This window comes from Osmia lignaria, chromosome 14, assembly GCF_051020975.1.
Source record: "Osmia lignaria lignaria isolate PbOS001 chromosome 14, iyOsmLign1, whole genome shotgun sequence".
Taxonomy (NCBI): Eukaryota; Metazoa; Arthropoda; class Insecta; order Hymenoptera; family Megachilidae; genus Osmia; species Osmia lignaria.
In genome coordinates, this window is record NC_135045.1 from 7,844,317 (window position 1) to 7,871,003 (window position 26,687).

The 26,687-nt window shown below is 45.9% G+C and overlaps 1 protein-coding gene across 1 annotated transcript; it reads right to left on the bottom strand.

Annotated features, from left to right (window-relative positions):
• LOC117605532 (Sex combs reduced) lies at positions 1-26,047 on the bottom strand. The gene is made up of 2 exons (XM_034326958.2): positions 22,985-26,047; positions 1-2,883 (listed from the first exon to the last, which is right to left on the bottom strand). Exons 1-2 carry the CDS (start codon positions 23,799-23,801, stop codon positions 2,579-2,581), a joined length of 1,122 nt encoding a protein of 373 aa, XP_034182849.1. The 5' UTR covers positions 23,802-26,047; the 3' UTR covers positions 1-2,578.
• Between the last annotated feature and the right edge of the window lie 640 nt (positions 26,048-26,687).

Below are 26,687 nucleotides of genomic sequence, written 5' to 3' on the forward strand. Positions count from 1 at the left end.
AAAAAAAAAAAAAATTAATAATGAACGAGACAAGAAGTCTGTCCGTGAATATCTGAAAGATTGAGAAAGGACACGCGTATCGCGACTTTCCTTTCATCACGGATTATTTCTCCTTAAAGAGCGCGAAAAACCGAACTCTGCATTCATAGGTACGGAACGTGTTTGTACGACACGCGGCGTGAACAACAAAAAAAAAAAAAATAATAATAATAACGAAACAAATAAAATACAATATTAACACTGGACCAAGTCATTAGCAACAGGCTCACTCTCAATAGAATAATAGCGATAATATCAATAATTTCAATAATCATCGTAATAATATTAATAATAATAATAAACCTCACTATTCGTTTATTTAAATATCCCTATAAGGTACCAGGCGATAACGAAAGATACAATAACGTAGAGATTCGTTTCATTGCGTCTTATGTCAGATATCACAAGTAACCATTTTCCGCGAAGCTTGGATACCTTTTTCTTTTTCTTATCGACTGCAAAAAAGAATTCGAGGAATCGACTCGTTCGTTAACGCCTCGTACGATAATAACGTCGTTCAATATCGTGTTGCAATATATTCAATAGTTATGTACAATTCAACATTAGCCTATTCTTACATCTCTCTTTCCTTTCCTTGTTCGTTTGCACCTTATACATTTTAGTGACCTTTTGTTCTCGCTCTCTCACTCTGAATATCGTTAATATACTTTAGATCCCTGTATTCTTCCGAATTTGCCTCGCGTATACGCGTAATTCACGACAATCTTACTAAGCATAGAGCGACCGCTAGCTTTCATTTTTTTTTATTATTCTCTTACGTATCACAAGATAGACCAATTAACGCGCGCGCGCGCGTGCACGCGACTCGTCCGCGAACACACTATCTAAAATTCATTTACACACCTGCCGTTTCGTTCGATTAGGTCGCTGAGAGGTCTTCTATTCCTCCTCTTCCTCCTCCTCCTCGAAACAACTGCTCGTTTATCTTTTATTTCTCGTTGGTACAGTATATCGACGCGCAGAGATCGTTCAATTCGCTCGTGTTGCGCGTGGTACTGCGTTAAGATGCGCAGTTGCGAATGCGCAAAGAGGTGAGAGGGCGCATGCGCAGCCGCAAACGCGTTTCTTCCATGGAGGATTGGGACCTAGCTAAACGTTCACGTTTCATAAGCAAAATAAGCTATGCATTCTTCAGTTTGAGCCCAATTTGGATCGAAATGGAAATCTTAGAATTAATGAACATTGACTAAAGTTAAACGCGACGTAAAATTCACGAGAGTTTACAAAGCGATACTTTCCCGGTCAATTTGACTTAACGCGTCCACGGAGTAGCAAACGAGCTTCAAAATTGCGCGACGATTCGAATTCACAGTCGTCGCCACTACCTTTTTCACCTTATTTGCTAAAGAGTATTATGCGTCTCGTCGGTTCGATTTTCAAGGAGCGTTGTTCGAACGGACGTTTAATAGATTCAGCAGCCTCTATCGAAAAACGGCAGAGAATAGAGACTCGAGTATTAATAGGCACCTTACGTACTATGAAGTAGAGACTTTAACGTGCACATAGAAACTGCGCTTCGTCGGGGAGAGAGCGGATTGCTCGCGAGTTCCACCGTCTCTCCCTGGCGAACGCGCACGGACAGATAGATCGAACGAGCGAAAGAAGAGAAAGAGAAAGAGGAAGTGGAAGAAGAAACGAGAAGTAAGTACATCAGCGCATCTCGTCTGCTTTCTTTCGTTTTCGGGACATAGGGAAACGGCGTGTGGGCAGGAATCAGATGCTTAGGAAGTGGGTACAGGAGAGGTGGACAAAGGTAATTCAGAGATGCGGTACGGTGCGCAGCCAGACATGATAATTAATTAATTAGTCGCTCAATTAATTAATTATTTAGACCGCTAATTTCTACGCCTTAAACTACTGATTCGGTTTCATCTCACCCGCTGAGGTAGCCTCTCGTCCGCGTTCAAATATCCAATACTCTTGCAATCTAGTCGCGACGAGAGCCTCTCGGAGCGCGTCCAGTCCATTTGATCGGGCGCACGGCGTATTTTGCAGAAAATTTTTTGGCTTCTCTTCAACTTCGAATAGTCCTATGTGACGGAGTATATTTGTGTACACAGGCCGATGCTGACAGGCTTGTGGGTCGTCGTTTCTATCTGATATAAAACCTTCGTAAACAAGTGCTATGACGTCAATGTGAAAATGAGTAGTTAGTTATTGACGCGAGGGTTAACCCTAACATCATACTTGCTGTGTGAAGCCCTACGACAAAAAGCTCTGAACAACATATTTCCCTGTCTGAGAATAAGAAGAAAAGGAAGAGAAGGGAAGAAGAAATTCTGCTTGACGAGTGACAATCCGTCTAGGCATCGGTGGCCTGTGTCAGACCTCGTTGGGTCTCACCACGTGTCCTACTGGAAGTGAAGTGTGTCCCAGCCCGGCGCGGCGGGTCACGCGGGACGAGCCGGTGACGCGGCCAGGCTGAAAACGGAAAAAAAGCCTTTTAGAAGTTCTGCTCGCCGTACATCCCGGGGAACCGGACAGCGTGTGCTCCGAGCTCGGCGGGCGAGAACTCGTCCTATGTGGCCAAGTGAGCGAACTGGCCTGGGTGGGGCGCGAACTGGTAAGGGTGTCCGTACGGCGACATGTGGTACGGTACAATGTTCATGCTCGCCATCTTGTGCTCCTTTTTCCACTTCATCCGCCGATTCTGGAACCAGATCTTTATCTGACGTTCCGTCAGACAGAGGGCATGGGCGATCTCGATCCGACGCCGCCTCGTCAGGTAGCGATTGAAATGAAACTCCTTTTCCAACTCCAGTGTTTGGTACCTGGTATACGACGTCCTCTGTCGTTTCGTTTCGCCATTCGCGTTCACCGTGCCTGCAAAGAAAAGTTCTCTATTAATTAAATGAAATACGCAGTATGGATGTAAAAGTAAATTGCAAGCAATTCCATTGGCTATGAGTATGTTTCCTGCGTTCAGAAGCGGAACGACCGCGAGTGGGTCGGCAATAACCAAAGCATAGCTCGGTTTCAACAGTTTAGTCACCTTTTACGCAGGCACACCTATGTATAATTCCACGTTTCTCGGCAGGTTTCCTAAAAGACTCGAGTTAGAATCTGCGTCCCTTTAAAACTCCAAATCGACCAACACGCAACCGGAAGTACATCGAATTAAGTTTCCTTCGAAGTGGATACGAACCGATTGGATCTATTAGCAAATTGATTGGACGCGCATAGGAACGATCAACAAGGGGCTAGAAAAAAATGGGCAAGAGTATGAACCGTTGAACATGGCGGACGGTATCGGAGATACGGTAGGAAAGGAGGGTAGTTAAAGGGAGCGAGGGCGATCAAAGGCATACGGTCCATAATAGCAGGGGCTCAGCGTGTAACGCTTCACGAGTTCGTTAATTATTTCAACGAGTCCGTGTGGTTAAATGCATCGGCCGTTGCTACTGGATCGCGAAACTGTTCAGTTGGCAGCTGTTTTACCTATTTGCTCAGCACGCTCGAGCCATAAATAATTTTGCAACGCTGTTATTACGATACTCCGCCTGTTACACCTATCTCCTCCGCGTTGCAAAAGCCGTGACTATCTGGTAAATGAATAGCGTCGGCCAACGAGCATCGAGAGAAATCTCGAGGCCGCCTTTAAATACCAATAACCTGTTACTTATGCATTTCCAGCTGTGCGATAGCTACTTTATACTAAAACACTCTGATTTACTCGTAACGCCTTAATATTCCAATTACCACTGCGGTATACACTTTCGTTTTATTCCCAAACCGCGGATCAATTTTACAACCTGATATTATTAACTTAACAAATTGCCATCATTCAACCTGCGTGTATTTCCACTGCAACGATGATAATTCAAAAATTGCTACCTGACACTTCGACCATGTAACATTAATTACAGACAGATCATGAGCAAAATTGTAATTGATAAGATAAGAATTTTGCTTACAAGTTGTCAAGATATCCAGGCAGATAGTAATTCTTTTCTTCTTCCTTTGCGGGTAAGAAGTCGAACGTGGGGTATCGAACGTTTTCGATCGATTAATCGAGCAGGTGCGATGTGAGCCAGGGGTCGGGACTTCGGCGTGATCATAGATCCATGTCAATGCGGATATTAAAGAGTCCGGCTCATTTACAGCAATAATGAAGGTGCTATTAATAGCACTTGAAGAGGGAGAGTCGAGTGTGAATCGCTCAGGGACAGCATTGCGAGTGCAACAGTCATGTGTGCGAAGAATTTAATTTAAAAAAAAAAGGTTCTTTCGCACTTTTAGCATCAAAGAGGTCAGAAGGAAAGGGTTAAAAACGATCAAGTACGAAGAAAAATGTCAGGTTCAGAGAGCAAAAGTTGGAGCTTTCGAGGTGTCCAAGCGAAGCTTAATGACCAGACAGTTGGAGGTACGCGTTATCACTTTCCTCCCGATGTAGCACGTCGTTGGTCTGACTTTTTAATAAATAGTGGCCCGGCTGTCTGGCTGGTCCAGGCCCGCATATCGTTTATCCAGCACACCTAGCCGTTTTGTAACGGCCGAACGGAATTCCTTTTTCTGGCTGGCTCATTATTATACGACAGTCGAACGCGCGAACTAAGCCGGCACGCGTACCGAACGTTGCCCAAGGGATCGAGCGTGCTCGATCGTCCTCCCGTATCCTCTTTGTGGATCCTTTCCGGTGATTAATTGCTATCCGTGTCCCGCTGACGTCGATACAACCTATGCCACGGCACGGGAACAATCCTGGATCGAGCTGCCTCCTTCGTGACGATGGACGTCTCGATCCTTTCTTTCTCAGATTTCTTACCAATTTTGTTGCACAAAGTATTATATTTCGTCAGCGAATTTACGAAGAAATTGTCAGATGACGCGATCATTCGCGATCATTGAAACAGACGAGGACTTCGAACGAACGAGGAAAAGATAAACTGAAGCATAATAAATTTAACAGATAATTTCTGGATATGTTTTCAAGCTTTCATCGTTAATCTCAAACCTTGCACTGTTTGGAACGTGTTAAAAATGAAATTGGCAACGTTACAAATGTCGTGTTACAATTGTACCTCCTAGACGTTTGATTTATTAATTTCACCGTGCGCCGTTAAACTAACAAGGATTTTAAAAAGGATCTCTCTACTGTCCACAAAAGTTCTTTGAAGATTGGAAGAATTTTGATATTTTGAAACCTCTTGCAATATTTCGTCTGATCAAAACAACCAAGTACCTACCCAAAAGATTCACAAATGGAGTGTCAATCGAAAAAGGAATCGCACTCCATCGTAGTCGAGCGTCGTGAACATGGATCAAACTATTAGTAGAAGACCATGCGGCCGCTATATACGGACTGTCATCGAAAAGGACGCAAATGCTTTTTCTAAATCCTCCAACCGATGATTAATGAGTATTCGCGGTGTTTCGTCGACGTCGCATCGGAGCAACGTTGAAAGAATGCGACGAGCAAGGATTCGCAACAACAAAACCCGGTCCGGCGAACGCAACGGTGCCGGTGTGCGAGGGCTACCTTTTGAATAATCCGTGAATGCGTTCATGGATTCGCATTTTCGACCCGGTTTGTTCCAGCCCGCGAACAAAAGGACGGCTCGGATAATGATCCATTATCAGGCCGGTGATAAAGATACGCGGTCGAACTGGCGGCCACTCGTGACTCGAATACACGGGGTCCACAGCCGAAACTTTCTTTCTTTCCTGGCTGACGCGATGATTAATCGCTGTCCGTGTCTTGTCAACGTCGATGCACCACCGGGTTGCACGGCAAGAATGCTGTGCCCAGTGAAAGTCGAGGCGAGTTTCGTTGTTTCGGCCTCGCGATCGGCGTTCTTCCTTTTGGAACGCGGAAAACGGATGTCGTTCTCCTTTTTCTGCCGCATCGCTGCCACAGGGGAGTGTTGATCCTGAGGCAGATGGTCCCCCCGATCGCCAATCAGTTTTCTAAATTACAAATTTTAACTCACGCAAATTTCAAGTTCCTGTTGTTTCGAAACTCTTGCTCGTTTAAAATAGATACCACCCCTTTCCTCCTTCTATCGCGTCTCCATCACGTCGACACGTAAAACATTTCATTCCACGAACATCGTCGAGACGAGTCGAAGAACCAAAAACACTCGAGAGTAAATTTTCCTCAGAAATAACCGAGAAGATTAAGTAGTCCGTTGGAATGGCAACGATAATTGAACAGGTGCGAAGGAAACGTGTGACAACTAATCGACTCGAGGACAATCAGGATAATCAAACGTTTTGTACGTTCAGCAATTAGCAGCACGCGTTCCCTTATTTTACTTTTTTCCAGAGTGAAAAAGGGAAGTATTACGGTAATTAGAGAAAAGCTGGCCGGTGAAACAACGTTTTATTAACCGTCTGCTCCGAGCCACTGTGTTATTAACAGTCGAGCAAGATCTTACGATTAAAATGCAATAAAATCAACTGCAACAACGTGTAATTCGTTTTTTCCTGCAATTACTTCCATTCAGGAGGTTGCGTTAAAGTGTTTTGGTCGAGACTTTAGAATCCTTCGGAATTGCAACTGGTATTTGATCAAGTTTAACATATAACGAGTCTACATTTCTCAAGGCAATTGAAAGGAGAAGATGGTATCATTCTTGCAACAAAATATACGAACCGTCAACGGTGGGTTTCTTACGAGTAATAACAGCTGCAAACGTTCCTCTTATGTTTCGTTAGGTGTCCAGATAGTTTACCATAAAGAAAAGAGAAGGGGAGGAAACGATATCGATACGTTCACGAAATGATAATTCATACATTAATATTATCTGAAATTGCCTCCTCTAATACGTATCTACCAAATTTTATCGCCATTCTTAAAAACCACCATTACAAATCTCTGTAATCCTGAACCGAGGATGCCAAGGAATTCACTGAAGCAAAGATGATGACAGGAGGTTCTGGAAAGAAATCCGGTGCCTAATAATAATTTCCCATGCGGCATATCGAGGCTTTATTTTCCGTCGGCTAGCAGGGGATCGTGGTCGTGTAAAAAATGTTTGACATCCCTGGCACGGAGGCAGAAAGGAGGTGGAGGAAAGAGAAACGACAGGGTCAGCGAGTCGCATAGCTGTCGGTGCTGTTAAGACACCGAGGGCGAGCGTTGTAGAATGAAAGAGTGCGCTAAGCGCAGGCCCGTGTCGTGTCAGGCATCTCGGTGTCACCTCGTGTCGTCTAGCGTTTTCGTGGCTGGCTCTTAATAGAATGGCCCGTTTCTCGAAGCAACCGTGTGTGTATTCGCACCGTGCACAGCCTGTGTACCGAACGTGTCACCGACTGCCACTCTCCGAGGCTGTTTCTGACCCGGCTGACTGACAGACCGGCTGGCTCGGCCTGACTAACGCGTGACCGGGATAACCTCGAGCTACCCTGCGCTCTCGATCGTTCTTCGTGCTTTCTCTCTTGCTATCGTGATCCGAGTAGGATTCAACGGTTGATATTTACTTAAGGAATACAATTGATTGGCTGTTGCGGAGCTTGGTTCGCTCGAGCGATTCGGTGCGCTGAGAAAGCGGAACGGAGGTGGGTCGAAGGTGCATTTAAGTTACTTTTGGGGTTGATGACCTTTGATTACCGTTGATCCGGATGTCGAGATCCTTTAATTACTTTAACTACTTATCCTGTCCAATTTTGACCCGTCAACCGCTGCTACCTCGACTTAGGTACCTACTCTCAAAGGCGAAACAATGCGTATCCTCGTTCATCGCGACCGAGATGTTCGCACAAAGCACAGCGGAATTATCTCGACAGACGTGGAATTAATCGCTTTCGTGGCAGGGATATCGGCAAAGAGGCGAGCAACTGGTGAACGCGCGAACGGAATCGCTCGATTAAGCTAGCCAGACGGAGAATCGGAATCTGTCGCTCTGAAATGACTGCGTGTCGCGTTCCAACAGCCACAAAGAACACTGTGTGCGCGATTGCGTGGCCTATGTAGTTCCAGTCGACAGCGTATCCTACAAACGTATATTTAGAATCTCACCACCGCTAACCCCCGCCACGGATCCAAGTGTTTATCTGATAGTAGCACGAGGGGCTGGAGATATCAAACGTTTCCATCTGCCCGATCGATCGAGGAATTCCAAAGAAAATAATGCAACATCCGGTGATTCGCGACTTAATCGCAAGGAAAAATTAAACGTCTTTAGAGACGTCGGAAAACATTTTTTTTTTCCCAACATTAATGTATGCTTGATTAATAAGTATTTAATGGTATAATAAAATTCGCGACACAACGATAAGCAAGAATTAAACGTCGTTAAAGTCGCTGGAGTTCAAAGAGGTTGCGACTCAATATCATAAAGCGAGAGGTCAGAAGCCATTTTTCTGTTCGCGTTGAAGCTAAGACAAACTTTCCTTTTCTTATTTTCTTGAATCATGAACGGTTGAAAGCGGGACCATACCGAGAAATACTGCGCATTCCTAAAGCGTACACCAAAAAAAAAAAAGATTCTGAACCTGCGAGATTGCGCGATGCAAGAGATGCTTTGCATTTCATTAAACGAAGACCTCCGCGTGGAATGTACGAGAAGAATGTCGTGGAACTCGGCCTTTAGTCGGAGAATCAGCTTTCAGCTTAAAAAAAGCGCAATTGGGCAGAAGGTAGGGATGATAAGGTGAGAATACAGGTTCCATGGATCAAGATCGACCCATTATTATTATGTGACCGAATAGATGAAAATCGTCTTTTTCGATGAAAAATGGAAAAATCCAAAACAAAGTTAAGTTAATGCCTCCCGTTAGGGTATAATAAATCGTTCATCGAATAGCCTACCGCTTGTTTATCAACGAAAATCAAGCCTCAACACGGCGATGCCAGGGCAACAAGTATTTATAACTCTGAACAGGAATCTCAGTCCGTAGAAATTATAAATCATCAATCCTCGCTGGGGAGATTAAGCAAAGAAGAAGAAGACGAGAACGAAGAAGAAGAGGAGTCTGAAGTACCGCGTGGCACGACGACAAAGACGATGTAAATCTAAAATCTACTCGCTCTCGACATCGTGGACCGATCCACTGAAACACATCCAGCACCGTTCAAATCCCAGCTCCCCATTGACACGGCCGACAAAAGAAGAAGAGGAGGTTCATAAATAACCCGGCCAGTTTATCGTGCCTATTATGCAATTACGATTGCATCTTTGAAGCCTAGGTGGTCCACGGCCTCAAGATCTTAGTCCAGGCCATCGAGATAATGCCTGTTAAAAAGTTGTCGTTGTTTCTTCGACTCTACGACGCTTGGCACGACGATTTCGCTCCAACTTTCACCATTTCTTTCTTTCTACTTTTCGAAAGATAAATTCTAATTTTATATTTATCTTCGAAATGAAGCAACCCTTGGATAAGGAAAACATTTTATTTATAGTGAAAAAGATCCTATTCTGAATTTCGGTCCCCTGTTTTTTCTTTTCTTTTTTTTTTGTACGTTGTCTCTGGTTCCGCCATTACTTATTTAGGAGCAAAGAACGCTGTCCCGATGTAATCGTTCGCCGAACGAATAGTCACGAATGCTTCGTTACGAAAGCGCGGGTTATTTCGTCCCCGATAAGGAAACGTTGCGTAATTGATAATTGGAAATCGTGGTTCAGAACTGTTCGGCCAGATGGTTCGCTATGGACGTGAATGTTATAGAAAAAAGGGAATCTGTGTTGGTAGATTGTCGTTTGGAATCTCTCCTTAGGAACAAGAAGGCTACTTAGATTAAAATCTCTTATGATATTTTAAGAGTTATAAACTAACGGTGTCTGTTCCTGTACAGAACGATAGGAATCTTGACCCTAATGAAGCTACCGATTCTGACACTAATCGTGTGTTAATACGGAAACGTTAAACGTTCTGATTAAATAAAACCACAAGTGGTCTGTCACAGAAATAACGAGACTGATTTTCTTTTAATACCGGTCTCCTTTGAATCAGCTTCTTTCTGAAGCAACACACTCGTTCCATTAGTGGAAGTTAGAAATTACTTTTGTGACAGGTCATTGCATTGTTTCTTAAAGCACTAAATGATGGCGTCAAATTTTCTAAATCATCGTCAACTTTTTAACAAGAAGAAAGTGGAGTGTAAATGACGTGAATCTACGTCAACAGCTGCGAATGTGTTAATTGATAATGATACTCTCTTCCAATCTTGAATATTGAATGATAACGTCAAAGTTCATAGATATCGCGTATCATCATTCGATGAGATCATCCATCAGGATATAAATATATTGCATAGTCCATCTATGTTTCAACATCATGTGAGTTCTCCTATCAATGAACTGGTGATGACAGGGATTCGGATCGACATTAAAATCAACTGTACACCTACCTGAAGGCAGTTCTGAGGAGAGTAGGGTGCAAAGAGGTTGGATCTGGTTTATATTTCCTCAAGAGGGTGGATGTGATTCATTTTATTACGGATTTTTCAGGGTAAATTCTTCGTTCGACGATGAAAGAAGCCACGGTGATGATGGGCATCGGAGCGGGACGGGTCGGCGACTGGCTGTTGGCCAGTGGCGCCCACGGTGTTTCGCGAAAACGCGAGAAGATTCGAGCAGGTTAGTGGTTACTAGGACCGGGTCGGTGCGCAATTTAAATTTATCTAGGCATGTTTTGCGTCATTCAGCCACCATCCCGGCTGATTTGTGACCTTTCGGTGCTTTCGCAGCTGGCGGCCGATCGCGGGCCAAAGATCGCCAGTCGGCCGGCAAAATCAACGACCTGTCGACATTCCACGACGAAGACGACGCCGCGTCGCGCCGTGTCCCGCTCGACGATCGGCCTGGCCGATTCGCTCTGTCGCTACGCCGCGATCCACCTGTTACCGCACGTCCTCGCCGACTCGGACCTGTCCGCCGTTAAGCCCGCGCAGGAAAGCCGTCCACCGGGTTCTATTTTGACTGATAAACAGCTGACGCGTTCGACCCGCAGCGTGCTAACTCGTTCGTTATAAATTCCGACGGACTAATCATTTTCACGGGGACCTGCTATTTATGAGCCGTGACGAGCGGCTGAAACCGACTCGTCGCTTCAGGGAAACTCTGCAAGTTGAAAGAAGATTTAAGGGAGCCTCGATACTGTTTTAACTTTCCGATGGTGGAACCAGGTCAATCGAGGTCCTATTATTGTTACAAGTCTGCGTACTTGATTCTTTCGAAAGAAAATGGCAAACTTGATACGAAGGGTGGCGCGCAGGGAGCGCAGAGAGTTCAATACGTGGCGTTAGAGTCGAACTAGGGAGACTGCGTCCTGCAGCCTCATCCGATAGAAAATTAACGTCACTTGCCTTTCGCTCCTACTACCTAGGTACTTTATCTCTGAATTTATTTCTATGACGTTTCATGAATTAAAAAAGCGACGCTCCTTATTTTTTCCCCCGAGAACTATAAATTTTCTTAGCACAGCAGAACGCGGTTCGCGCTACCTGTCATAGCATCTCAGCCGAGGAATTTCTTTCATAGAAAGACCGCTATAGTCAAATCAGATCGCTGCCGTTACCGGCGCTGGCCGCGTGGAACGGACAGTTATAAATAGATTCAAAAACTATTGCTTTTCAATCCGCGTAGCGTGGCGAGAGGTTCGCCGTGAGGAGCGAGGCGGGTTAAAACGAACGAAAGAACGAGCGAGGGGTTGAAGAAGGAAACGAAGCGATCCCGTGTGAACAGCAGGAGAGAGAGAAACGACTATGGGTTCTCTCCGGTGAAGCTTTTATGCCGAAGTTTGCGAGCCGACCGCCTCGTGGATCATTTGTTATCTTCCACGAGAAAGCTCCCCGACGCAAATAGGTTTGTTTCTGGCCGCTTTAAACGCTTCACAATAATCCACACGAACCCAAATTCAATTAACGCCTCGTCGTTCCCGTTCTACCCCCGCCCCCCTTCAAACACCAACGTCCTCTACACCTCCCCCCACCATTTCTGCACTTTGTACCCGTTGACAGGCAACGAAAGTAGCGTACTTCTTCTTTCGTCTCTGTTTTATGCGCGGCCATGGACCACGTTGGAATATTGACGTACGTGCTTGGAACACAGGATGACCTTGAACATTTGCATCTCCCTAGCGGTAGGATGCTTCAGGATCACCCTTCTTCCGAGTAAGTTTACGTAATTTGCAGGGTTCGAAACTACCTCGATAATTTTCTTATTACACTACGCGCCGCGTTTTTATAATAAAAGGGGAGTTGAACGGAATACAACACGTGACAGGAGTAAGATGACCACGGTTAGAGAGAGGAGATGGGTATTGGTACGTGGGGAGGAACGGAACAGGATTGAGGAAGAATGGGGAATAGTGGGTACGCGTCTCCATCCATCAGGCAACGGTCCGATCGGTCGACACACGCGACTCGAACCTACGGACAACCTCCGAATGCATTATCTCCCGTTCCCGGTACCCGGCTATCCTCCGAGTCGATGCCTTTTCGATAATCAGAGCGTTTAGGGCTGTTTATGCATTCGTCGGATAACGTATGGCTTGCCGCGAGACCGATACTGATGTCACTGTTCTTGCCTTTCAATGCTCCGTTCCCTGGCCGTCTGACATTATACGCAGTGGACGCTTCGGATGCCCTCGGTGTTCCCGATGGATCATGAGTGAAAGTAAATAGTCTACGTCTACTCGGTGGACTATTTAACCGTAACTATCTCCTATGCGATTTATAATTATAATTATAATTAAATTAAATCTTAATCCATTCGTGAATCATGTGGTATACAGAAGAAACGGAACAATTTGAACGCCGTCAGAGGCGAAGCAACGGTACACGAGATCAATAACAAATTTTCAACAATTAATCGACAATAATCTCTCGAACGGTCAGATTGGTCGACTCCTCGAGAACGATACCGACATCTTATAAATGCACTCGTGCACTCGTGTGCGTGTACCCATACACGTGAACGCGTGCACACGATTTCAGACAGTGTTCCTGCCGCGAGAAAATTAATGACTTGCCTTCAACGGGAACAATACAGTCAGCTGCGACTCTTTACGTGTCTGGCGAGTACGCGGCGATGCTTAGGCCGTCTAAGGTCGAACAAAAACACACAAACGAACGGGCGACGCGTGTGCGTTGGATCGATTTATGTCCGACGGTCCTCTAGCTGGCTCTCAAGAATGCGAACGTATAATTTTCATACGGTTTTTCCCTCGACAAGCCGTTAGAACGCTTTAATCCGCTCGACGGTGTGTCCGTTTGCCGCGAACGGCGACCAAGCCGCGCGCAATTTGCCACAGTTTCGCTGGATTATCGTGCCTCATGCGTCCTCCTCTTCGCTGTTACATTGTTGGCCGTTCGCGGCACGCTTCCGGCCTTCTGATTCACCGAAACCCGGCGACTGTATTTTCGGTTGCGTTTTGCACCGTAGCCAAAGCAAATCTCTCTTTTAACGATGATCGTGAATTGGAATCAAAAAGGTGAGACAGAGATTCTGAGGAAATTTCATTCCCTCCGCTTCGAATATCCGTGCGATACCGTTCGGTTGAGAACGAGCTCGGCGAAGCATTAATAACGAGGAAACTTTTATCGGAAATAACGTAGAGCAATCTCGGGAGCAATATTTCCGGGGCACTTGCCAGAATCCGTTAGGAGGCTTGGATCGCGAAATGCCATCTGCTTCTTATTCTCCGTGCCAGCCATACGCGTTGCAGATAAATATCATTGGAAACGCATCCCTCTTTCTAGCAGACCCCGTTGCGGTCCCGTCCTCTATGAATCATGTAGTACCTATGTTTTAGGTCAGCTTGTTCCTCTTAGGAAGCTGTCGGATTTGATCGGCCATGGCGTTCCTCCTGGTTACCCTGTTCTCGGGTGGTGGCTCGGGGAAGATCTCGTGGTGCTACGTAAGCCTCGCACCAGCATTTATTTATGGTCCGGGATCGCTAGGGTGTACGTGAAACCGCCTCTCTATACAACCATCCTGTTATTCGCACTGAGAGCCCATCGAATGAAGCTGTTTCCTGTTTAATTTCAATAATCTACGTTTTATATTGTAATTATTCTCCTTTTTTGTACCAAATATTCTAAATAAATAGCGAAGTTTTAACAAATTCAAAATGTCTGAAATTTTTAAATTATCCCAATTTCTCATAATGCTTTGAATACTCGATGATTTGTTACCTGAATGAATTCTATACAACCCTTCGAGTATCAAAAAGGAAAGAAATGTTTTCGAACCATTTCTCAGCTTAATCGCTGACGATTTCCCGAGGGCAACGTTTGGAAATCTTATCCGAATGGTAAGAGCCCTCGGAAGAATTCACAGTAGTATGTAAACCTCACGCAAGCATTTATTTATGGTCTCGGGTCACCGGCTGCGAGCGAGGGCCGCCTCTACAACACACTTTACAGAACATATTTTACACAGTCGGGGAATAAAGCTGTTTCCTACTTAATTCCGCCTTCTACTCTGTTACTCTATGTACGTGGCTGTTAATTGACGATGCACGCGATAATTGGCGAACATCAGCTATCTGACATCATTCATCCCCGTTTCCCGCGATCAACGATCTTCCCTATCTCTCTATCGTGTTTCTAATACAGAACATTTAAATTACGAGTATAATAACTCTTCTTGCTTATTACATTAACCCGTAACTATATTGAAGGGTCAAAAATTTGTTCTTTAATACCATTGTTTATTTACAATAATTATTTTAAGAGAAGATTCAGAACCATATTGGTTTAGTACTTCCCCTTAGAGCAGTAGTGTCGATGGTACACGGTAACAGACGGGACGAAAATAGTCGGTAAGGGTGTAAAAAGGGGACGATGCAAGCTGAGCGTGATTCCGTGCGGATACATGGCGCGAAACTTGCTTCTACCCTCGCAGATTGAAATATTCAAAGGGTAATTAACCCATTCGAACTATATTAAATTCGTAGTTGAAAATTATTAACAATGGTCACTAAAAAATAATTTTCATAAATTTAAGGCACGGTTGACTCACACACGAGGAAAGAATGTAAAGACGACGAATACATGTCTTACCGACTTCCCTTTTCCACGAATCTAAAATGTAGATGTAGTTTATCCTGAGTAATTTTTTATGTAAACTGATCAATAATCTACATTTTGAGCGAAGAGAAAAATTTTGCATTCCTCTAATAATATTACATCTAATGAAAACATAGCACGGTTTAAAAAACGATTGATCAAATGTATCGAGCACTGACAATCGTGCACGATCGAGCACCGAATAAATAAATAAAAAGTTCTTTCAGACTGACACGTTGGATACGCATTGAATTATGCCAAGTTTTTCCTTGACGGACGTTTCCTCTGCCCGGCTGGCGATCCACCGATGAAAAATTTATGTGGCTGTTAAATCGTTACACGAAACGTAATGTGCCGTATCATAGAACGTGGAGTGTTAACGAAACGCGTCGAACGAACTTCTTCCGCTTTTAAATAGACTTTGCTAATGGGACGATTTGCACCGTTCGTTGATTAACGCCACCTGGCTGATGGAAATCTCGCAGATTGCCTTTAATAATTCCTTTGAATTAAATTGAAACTACAATCGCTTTTAATCGACGTACCATTTATGTAAATAATTTTCGTCGGTGCCTATACAATATTCGTCTATGCTGATTAATTGATCGATTCGCAAAGTACCTCAAGCCTCGATGATCGAGAGTTGAAAGCTGGCGATCATTGATTTTTCTGATCGATCGATCGCGACAGACGTCTGACGTTTTATGTTTCGAACACTTTGACCATCGATCCATCAAAATCCATTGGTAAAAATGATTATCATACATGCCGTATGAAAAAAATAGAAATTTGTAAACTATTAGGGATGGGAGCAGAATATAAATTATATTTTACGCAACACAGAGGCAACTAAATTCACGACCTGTCCGCGTAGTTTACTTTTAAAACCACTCGAACGTTCAACTGCCTATAACAGGAGGGGTGAGAACGGTATTTAATTCTCATAAATAACTCAAAGAGCGTGGCGTTTGCCAGGTAGAATATTGTGCAAGGATGTTACGCGTTAAATCGTTCACGATATTATTCTAGGGAATAGTTGGCGGTCGCGTTCGCAACAATCATTGAGGCCGGTTGTTCCGGTGCTCGTGTCGTATCAAAACCCCCAAGACGCACGAACAGACGCCATTCAAGAGCAGCCCATAAATTTCCCGGGCAGCGAAACACTGTTTTTTTACAATGATTCGTTCGGGCTGGGCCAGCGAACGGCCTGTTTCATACGAGCCACGGATTCCTCTCCATCTTTTTACCCTGCCTCCTTTAAACGGCTATTAATACCCGGGACAATTTGTCGAAGAGAAACTGAGACAGAGAGAAGGGTGGTTAATTAAACACACGATCGTCTAGGGAGATTGGTGGTACCGAGAGGGCATTTAACGTACGCCTCTTGCTAATTTTAGCTGAAATTTGCAAGAATTATAATACACAAGGGTTTGTTACAATTTCCCCACTTTTCCGATCCTAAAATCGTCGAAATTATGTTCCTTTTCACTCAATTCCACTCGTAACGAGTACATCTTTAGAGTTCCCATTGTCAACCAGGAAGAATGGAAGAATAGCCATATGAAGACATCCCGCAATAAGCAGAAAAAAAAGACATCGGTAGCATGGTGGGCTTCGGTTTTCCGGCCACTTTTGTCGCGGGAAAACCACGGAACGTGTGTAGCGTGGCGGCGGGTCTGGCCGAGCCATTCACCGGCAGCTCGTAAATTTTCAGGAGCGGGAATCCTCCTTCGGGAGGGGTTTGTCGAGCCGAAAGAGCGACTGCAGGAGCATAAGGATCAAGGATCCCCGTGGCGAGCGGGCCACGCAGCAACAGGCGGCCCACTTCGCTCCCGGCACACATCCATTTTACCCCATCGGCTCATCCCGTTTGCACTAGCTGCTCGCAATGAAAATTTATGTCCTAATAAGTGATTTGTACCGTGGCCTCGCTTCGATTTAACTCATTCTCTACGAACCACGAATTAGATCCACGGTTTAAACCAAAATTCAGTATCCATGAATTGTACGCTTGAAACGGTATCATAATTCCAACACTAATTATCAGAATTTTATCATGAGCAAGAAAATTTTGAAAATTTCAATGCAAGAAATCGTGTAAAGGTTCTTCAAGTTCGATTGTTAAAATGCCGCCGGACTCGCATCAATAGAAAAAATAAATACAACCCTGATGAAGTAGCAATCGAGAGAGTAAATTAGCTATTGTTAAGCAGTCACGTGCAAAAGTTCGATCCCTCAAGGAAAAATGGCATCGTGTGCGGGACGTGGTCCGTGTATGTAACGTTAAATAAGGAACTAGCAATATATTTGACAGGGTATTGGTCATGCGCGTTGATTGATTAATGCATACTAATGAAAAGAATTTTTGTTGTTACTAAAATGAAATATGCGACGCGACTGGGAAAACCAGTTCCAGCATTGCGTTCCCGTGTTAGTTTCGCCTGTTACCCATGGTAATCGCTTACAAGCGTTTGCATACGCTCTCATCATCTTGCCAGCGGTCTTACAGCCCTCGAGAAGAGTTCGTTCTGAACTCTTTCACGATTATGAACCCATACGAAATGTCAGTTAAAGACCTATGTGTGTACCTACATGAAACATGTACTGATGTAAAATGATCCAATTCCTAATTTTATTAAGGGCCCAATTTTTTAATAGTGAACAACAATTATAAATGATGAATCACAAATTGTTTCAAGGTATACTGATACTCGTGCCTTGACCTAACTGCGACCACCCTCAACCGATCAATCCTAAATGCGCCTATTTATTGCAATCGATCAAACAAATATACCCCAGAGGTCTGCACTGAAACCTCTATAACCATATTACACGACTAGTACACTTTCTGTAGATCATTATAGTGACATTCAATAGCTCGGTAATCACGTAATATATTACAAGAGAAAACAGTTTTTTTCTTTAGTAAATCTGTTTCATCATTTTTATTGATCCTAGTATTGGTAATCTGAGAATGTCAGGATAATTTTCACAAAGGGACTACATAATCTGTGACCCTCTTATTTGGAGAATTAGCTGCCATTCTTGGTCCTCATAGGTCTGAAAAATGGTACCTTCTGTAGCCCTTATTACTAACGAAACGGTCAGCCTGACCTATGATTATGGGTTTCAAATTGCCAACCTCTGTTTAGAAATTGAAATAAAAGGATATTGCATCGCCTTAACTTTTGCAGAAGTAGGTAGTATGAACCTAGTCAAGTTTTCACACGAATGGAAAGAATCATTAAGAAAACCGCGTTTCCTCGATTAATCGTGGAAAAGAAACCAGAGAAAGTCGAGGTGGAATTAAAAAAACTAACGACACCAGATTCGCCAGGACTTTCATGAAACTGGTCAAACACGGATGCACCTCGTTTCAACTTATTCCCTATCGGTACTGTTTTATTGAAGAACTGGCTCCTTCTATAAGGATTCGATTGAGACTTTCTAAAAGCAACCTGCAGAAAATTTATGCAAACGAATCGGTGATTTTGTTCGTTGGGCTCTACTCGAGTTAATCAATCCGTCACTGTTTATTCGACACCTGTACACGGAATTGAGTATATTTGCGTACCATTTGCGCACTGTGAAAAATTCGAATTGATTAAATATTGTACAGTTATTCAAATCTTCAGGAGCCAGATGTGTTCATTATTTTTTTTGTGAGATGCTGAAAATTATCTCGTTTTAATATGGGATATATGATTATCCAGTGAAACAAAAGAACATTTAATTCCATTTATAATTTTCTAAAAAATTACCCAGCAATTTTCCAGATTTTATTAAAAGGAGATATAAATTGATTCTGAGAAAAACTTTATACTCTGGCTTATAAAGGTATGTATTTAACGACCTATCAGGAGATGTCATTAATGTATCAGGAAATTAAACCAATGAAATTACCTACTGAATCGTAATTTAAGTCAATCTTACAAATGGGATGTTTCCGGATAAATCAAAGTATTTTTAAGTAATTTTCTTCATAGAAGATAACACATGTTATCTCATCATCTGGTGTGCAATTTGAATTAAAGAAAAAAAAATGATCAAACGTTCTACATGGCAGGGGACATATTAGACTTCTAATCTCATAATCCACCTTAGACTTGGATACAAATCCTCAAACAACTCATTTTCTTCTCGTGGCAACATTCTCACGGAAAATTCATAGGTAGTTATTATTAACAAGAACAACACACGAATCCATCGAGCAAGATATTTTTAGTTCGCGATGATAATCGGACACGGAAGCGGCGGATTCTTCGTTTATTTCTCCAAAACGTCGAAACGTTTTATGTATGCAGCTTAAGCTTCGCAGCGTCGCGACGCTTGGGCAAGCTCGTAAGCTGAACGGGATCCATGACGAATCAATTATTTCCCCCCTTGGACGCGAATACGAGTGTTGTCTATTTTCTTACGGCACACATTTAGCCGTTCTTTTCCGCTTTTGAGAGGCCTTGTTCGAGGCCTATTACACCGTGACGAAAAACAACGCCATCGCGACGCTGGCGTACACGGTTGGCTAACAGAAATTCGACCTGTTCCGGGTTTCCACGTCTCTGCCATTTGGTCACCTTCTTTGTGACCCATGCTAGCTTAAGAAATTCAAATCTCAAACTTTTTTCAAAGTCAGTTATTACTGAGACTTCGGAGATCATATTCAGGGGGTAAGTTTATAAAAGAGGTGGCGAATCTCTATGGAAAGCTCTTGTGTCACCCAAACTGGTCAAAGTTAAAGTACTAACAAGAAGTCTACTTTCAACAGAAACAGGGCAAGATTTAATGCCTATAATGCATGAAGGATTTAGTGAGAACGTATGTTGAATACAAAAGGTTAATTTGAGAACTGGGAACTGGTTTAACTACCCCTCGAAAGAAACGAAAAGGGTGCGATTTTATTGCTCGAGAAGTACCCTTTCATCTCTGTTTGCTTTTCAACGATGATTTGTGTCCTGAGTACAGTTTCTCAATACGAGTTAGAATTAAATTGTCTTCTTAATGACAACCAAGAAACTTGTAAATTTAGAGCCAAAATTTCCACAATCTCCTCCACGCTAAATCTATCAACGTGGAACCGTTTTCATGAAAATGGTTATTATTAAACGTCCCCGAAAGCTGTTGTATGAAACGAAAACGGAAACAGGGCGACCTTGATGCAAGATTTCAGTGAAAATGCAAAGCGAAACGGAGGAGGAACCCGGGGGGGGGGCACAAAGGGTTCTTTGCTTTCGGGATCGTTTAGAGAAGACACGGCCAGGTCAGAAATTACCTAGCATAATTATCTCGAGCACAATCACCCCTTTGACGGTTCCGACGTTCGTGCAAATGTTCGTGATTTACGGTCACTACTTGCTGCACGATTCCGCGAAGAAGAAAGCAATTATCACAGCGCCGTCTTCTCCGTTGGAAACGTGCAATTAACCCTGTACTGCTGCTGGATTGCCCGAGACATCGTGCACAGTTGTACCCGAAAAATTTGGACCCCGTCTCCTTGCCATTCGTTGTGCACCACTTGAAAGGTGAATGAGAAACGTTAAAGGCTCGTTGTCCCGACGGTGAATGCTCGAGCTCTTTCCACACGATCAGGTTGTAGGATGGCTTTAAATATGATCGGTGGACAAGCTTGAATGTACGAATTCATGATTCAGAGTTGGATGAGTTTATGTTCCTCGTTATTCCTCGTCTAATCCTACAACCTAACTTCAAGTTTCTCCACCGAATGTACCCTCAGCGAAGATACTCTGGTCGCAAGTGTTCGATGAGGCTGGTTGCTGTAACTTCAACCCCCTGCAGTGGATAGCACGCGAAGAAAGCGGAGAAACAGAGGGAACGAACGGAAAAAACGATAGAGCGCGGAGGAGGCGTGAGCAGAGAGCGAGAGGAAGTCGGGAGACGTATGGAAAGGAGCTTTGCTTTTCGTATCCCGTTTGGGAGGCCCGTCGAATGGGCTTCGGCCTTCGTTCCAGAGAGGCCGGACACGCTGAGAGAGCGAGCCGAAAGAACGAGTCAGGGTAAAGCGAGAGAAAGAGAGGAACGACGAAGGAAAGGGCCCCCCGCGCCTTACAATGCAGCCTGATTTATGGCCCGGGCGCACATACATAGAGTTACACACGATATCATAATACCATTAATTCTTCGTCAAATTCCCCGCTGACTGAATCATACTGGCCGCGCAGTAAATCACGCGGGGCGACTAATGTGAACGCGACCAGCGCTCGCTGTCTTATCTCCTTTGAACCACGGGGGCAGGTGGATGCCCGTCCTCTTGGACTCTGCTGAATTGCTGTGGGCCCTCTTTTCTCCCACTCCGTTGCTCACCGCGTCTACCTCCTGTTCAATCTCGAACGCGACCCACTCTATTTGTCTCGTTGCCGCTCGTTTCCGTATTTTTATAGCCGGCTCGGTTATCCGTGGCGATTTCACGAGGGCTACCAAGCCGGCCACTTGTCGGAACCACCGTTTACGTAATCCCGCTTCACCGTGAAGCTCCGAGCTCCACGGGATGGTGACGTTACCTTACCGGGAGAAAGGGGATGTGGGCGTTCGTGGTTACAGCCATTCGATGCCGTGGACCCGTTCATCCTTTTTTTTTTTGTCTTTTTCAGGCTGTGTTTTTTGCGTTTGTTTTTTCATCGCGTGGCTATGAGAAAGTTTTAATGAATTGTCGGGGGCCCTTTGGGGCGAGTTACTGCGGTATTTGGACTGGTCGTGGGACCGACTTTGGTGAACTTCGGAAGGTTAACTCGAGATTTAGCAAATGTCCCTTCAATTGTAACAATGTCGAGCTATTTTTCATTGAATAATTTACTTCTATTAACATCTAATTTGATTCTGCTCCTGTCAGTCCCGGGGTACATTCACTGTTCACAAAATCTAGACGTAATCCATCAACTTCCATCAAATCTTTCTTGTTCCAACAACACTCGCGTAATTTCCAGCTACTTTCAAACAACCGCAGTCCCACTCTATCGATTATTTTCTACTATTCTTGTGCACCGCTTGTCCCGACACCTCGGCCACCCCGGATAACATGAAACATTTACAATGCAGACTCGACGAGCCGCAAATCGCTCCAAATCGTTCAACGATAAATTCGTCTTCGACCTAGAATTTTTTCTGGAAAAATTCCCGAATGAATTTTCTCGATTTTCATCGACGAAAGACGTTTGAAGTGAATATGATTATGGTTCACCGTTGAACATCACGGGGCCTATGATATATGAGCGAGGATCGTTATCGCGGCGAGTATCGAAATTTATAATCTCGCGGCTAATATTCTAGACGTGATTTAGCGTCTCGAAGGAGGCGATCACCGTGAAATAATTGCGATTATTAAACACCCGTAAATTCCACATTCCTGTTACGACACACTGGCACAAATTTTCACCGCGACGATCTACAAATCACTGCCGCATATTTTTACATTTCTTTCCGGGATCTACGCTTATGACTTATCACCGATCGAGTCCCGTCCCGTCGCGCAATTTACGAGCTAACTTAACCGTTCGACGTACGTTCCTTTCCTCTGACCAGCCAGGAAACGCGAGAACGGACCAACTTTCAGGTAATCCGAACTTCCTTTCGACACGCAACATGTGCACACCGCGTTGAGTATGGAAGAAAAGACTACAGCTAGACATCTTGAAACGTTCTAGGACTAGGAAAATCAGAAAAATTTCTAGCGTTTAGATACAGAGAATTCGATAGAGAAGCTGTTGTGAACATCAGACTGATTAACCGAGAAACAAAATTGGACAAGGTACTCCTGCTATAATATCAGGGTTCATAAAACGTGGACGGGGACCCCAACCGAATCAAATTGCCCACTGTCGTTTAGAAGGTTCTCGTCGCAATTTGGCGCGAGGGTACGTGCGCGCGCGCACGATATCCGTGTACCGGGGCCAGGGTAGCCGGCAATTAAATGCAATCACGAGGATGAAAAGAAAAAGAGAAGGTTCAAAGACTTACTCTGTCCGATGTGCACCCTCTTCATCCACGGGTAAATCTGCGGTGGATTGCTGCCGGTGGCGTTTGACTTGTTGGACGAGTTATTCCCGGTGCTGGAGGTGCTAGAGGTGGATGATGCAGGCGAGGACGCGGACGACGCGGTGGTCAAGGTGGAACTTCCTTCGCCCACGGGTCTAGAACTTCCGCTGGCTGGAGAGGAGGCCGATGCGGCCACGGACGACCTCGAGGAGCTTCCTGGCGGCGAGGTGAGACCCGACGCGGTTTTGCTGGTACCAGGTGCCACCAGAGGTGTGGGACTGTTCCTGGAGGTGGACGTGGACAGATCTTGAGGAGACGCGACGCTGGTGGAGGACGTTGAGTCGGCGTACTTGCAGCTCGACGTGGAGGCTGCCGATGGCGCGGATGCTGCCTGAAGCAGCGGCGTCGTCGGGTCCTGATGCAGCTGCTGCTGAGGATGATGTTGTTGCGGATGATGTTGGGATTGTTGCGCGTGCAGGGTGTGCTGCTGCGAGGTAGCGGTCGCGCTGAGTCTTGGTTGAGGTTGCAATTGCGTGTAGTCTATCATCCCTGTGGGCGCTGTGTGCTGCATCCCGGAGGCCGGCGTAGCGTACGGGTGCTGAGGATAGTGTTGCTGAGGCGAATAACAAGGTGCCGGGTAACTGGTCGCCGCGGCGTTTGGATTGTAATAGTCTCCACCTGCTGGTGACGCCGCTTGCATTGGTTCTCCGGGTGAATTTGCCGTGGCTCGGGGTTGCTGTTGCGCCTGTTGGCCCGCGTAGCATGACGCGAGCGAATTGACGAACTGATAGGAACTCATCGTTCACGCGACTTCACCCGTCGTCCTCGTCGTCACTCTGCCAATCGTTCCACACGTGTACTGCTCGACATTCACGAAAACAATAACACAGCACCGAACGCGCTTCGGTCCCCCAACAGACGGCAGGCGGGAACTTGTTCGCGCACTGTCGTTAAATACAGGATCGTGTCATCGCGTCGTTGGTCTCACGACGACGACGGCACCCCGGTGGTATCTGTCACACTGGTATCAACAACAAGCGACCCAATGGTTTTATTATCACTGACCGGGTGGAAAAAACCAGCTCACCGTTTTGCTGTCCCGTTGGCCCAAGAGCCAGTTCACACCTATCGCGCGTTGTTACACGCGGATAAACACGTCCCTAAACGACTCGATAATGAACGAGGGGGATCGCGGCGAATAGACGGAGAGGTAGCAAGCCGTGTGCCGGCAGGCGGGCAGAGTCTGAACCGACCTGAGCCGAGTCGAGCTTACGAGGGCCACGTGGGCCTGGGCTATAAAACTGTCTTCTGCTTCTTTACGATCTCACGAGTCGCAATTACCTACAGAGGACTCGTGGAGGCAGCGTGCAGTAGCGCGTAACAGCGGGCTTATCGGGTCGCCCCATTGAAGACGAGTCCCTGTACACACTTTTTTCTTTTTACTTTTCTCTCTCTCTCTCTTTTTTCTCTCGATGATTTATTCGCACGAATCACCGCGCGTTCAAACGATATTTATATACCGTGAAATCCTTGACGTTGATTTCGCGAGAAGAATGGACCACGGGTAAAGTTCGACCACGGTAACGTAACACGAGCGGATGTAATGTTCGAAAGAACGAAGTAATCGTCGTTCGTAGCCGGTATCCCGGTGTACCGATATCACCGCATTAGGGGGTGAAGCGTATTGCCGCGGATCGCCGTTCACCGTTCCTGTTGCGTGCGCGGAGGGTGGTTGGTATCGTACTGAAGGCCTCGCCACGATCCAACGGAGGCCCGGTGTGTGCGGTAGCTTGTCACGTGCCCGCGCTCTCTGCGTGTCAGAGGAGCGCCTCGACCAATCCCCGTCGTTCGTCAAACCTTGATTGGTCTCTCCGCCGGCGTAGGATTCTTCAACCCCGTTCCTTGCGTCTCCGTCGGCTCTGTGATGGTGCTGGTGCTGGTGCTGCTGCTGCTGCTGCTGCTGTTGGCGCTGCTGCTGCTGCTTGCTCGTGTGGTGGTGTTGCCTGGCTGCTACCCGACGTGACAAGAGCCGACGAGAGGGGTGTGCGAGCAAGACAGGAAATCCGAGGGGTCACAGAGAGGGGATAGCACAGTCAGGGGGGCTAATGGAGAGATATTCGGGAGCCCCGAGGAACGATGGTGGGGCGAGGATCACTCTGCTTCTCTCTCCTTCTATCCTCTGCAACCTCCTGGCCGCAACGTCACCAAGAAGTAGTCTTCCGCTTGCCGTCTCTGCGAGGGGGCAACGCGCGCACGCGCCCCCTTCCGCGTACACCCTCGTGGCGTGGAAACAAGGAAGAAGAGGTGGTTCCCCGCGAGACCGCTACCGCGTTCTTCTCGATCACCGATCGTTCGATCGTCTCCTCGAACTTGTCTCGCACGATTCGTCGCGCGTCACCACGCTGCCGTGTGATTATCCTTGGCAACACCTTTGACTTGCGGCTTATGATTCGAAGAAGGAACGGAGCACTACTGTCGGACCACTGTCAAGCGCATTAGGTGTTTCGGAGCCCGCGAAACGAACGGAATCCGAGGCGAGAAGCGGACTAGTCGGGAATCGCAGTCGGAAGAAGGGGCGCGCATAAGTCAGCCGGCCGGCCGCGGTTGACAGTTTTATGAGAGTTTGATAGTCTCCGGCACGCTGTTCTCCCGTTGACGGCGCGAGAGAATCCGGGACGTGTCCGTGGGAGAGACGAAAGGTTGGCCGTTGACGGAAAAGAGAGGAGAGGATTCAAGTGAGCGAGATGGTAACACGCGCGCACTACGCACCGCACTCTTTATTGTCCCATAAATTCAAACCTGTTGCCCATAGCCGAATGAGAGGGACGGTCCGGAAGAAGGAGCAACAGAGACGAAGAAGGGAACGGGAATCAGGGAATGAGATAGAAAGAGAGAGAGAGAGAGAGAGGAAAGCGTGCACGAGGTTAGGAATGCTCTCCCAATCGCGCAATCCGATTGACGCCCCCGTTATCGTACGTACGGCGAACCCGGACGCAACTCGTAACTCACTGAACCGACTGAGCCGGTCGCGAGGAGAGCCTTCCGAGTTGGCGGCTCCAAGCAAGCAGAAGCATGTGTGACGTAGTAGCCAGTTGGTCAAACGGGGGGCACCGCGGGGTGGCGACGTGCCGGTGGGGTTCCGTGGCGTAGGGGACGGCCGAGGAGGCGGAGCTCTTTGCTTCTCGCGGATAACGCTTGCTATGCTCGACTTCACCGTTTTTCCTTACACATTTTCCGCGTTTTTCGTGATTGCTCCTCTTTTCCTATTATCTGACCATTTTCCTCTGCTACCCATCACTTATATCCTGATCCAAATAGGTTCTTCCTAATTTCCTACCTTACAAAAGCCATTGATTCGTCTTATCTTAAGCAGATTTAAAAAAAAAAATAGAAAGCAACGTGGTTCAGAGATCGAGGTTGGATCGAATACACATATCGGAGAGTAGAAAATCGAGCGCAAAGCGTATAGTGTGCCACTCGCTCGCCAGATGTGGCAAGTGCGGTCGTTCCTGTTGAATTGTCGCGCGCGCCCGCCCCCGGTCGCCCCACCTCTTCCTTCGCTGACCCCCACCATCGCGGCAACGCGCCCCACCACCGTAAACCGAACTGGCTATCTCTTCCACTTTAAGTTCTCTCGCGGTTGTGTTCGTGTACTCGGGAACCCCCACCACCTCTTCGGTATTCG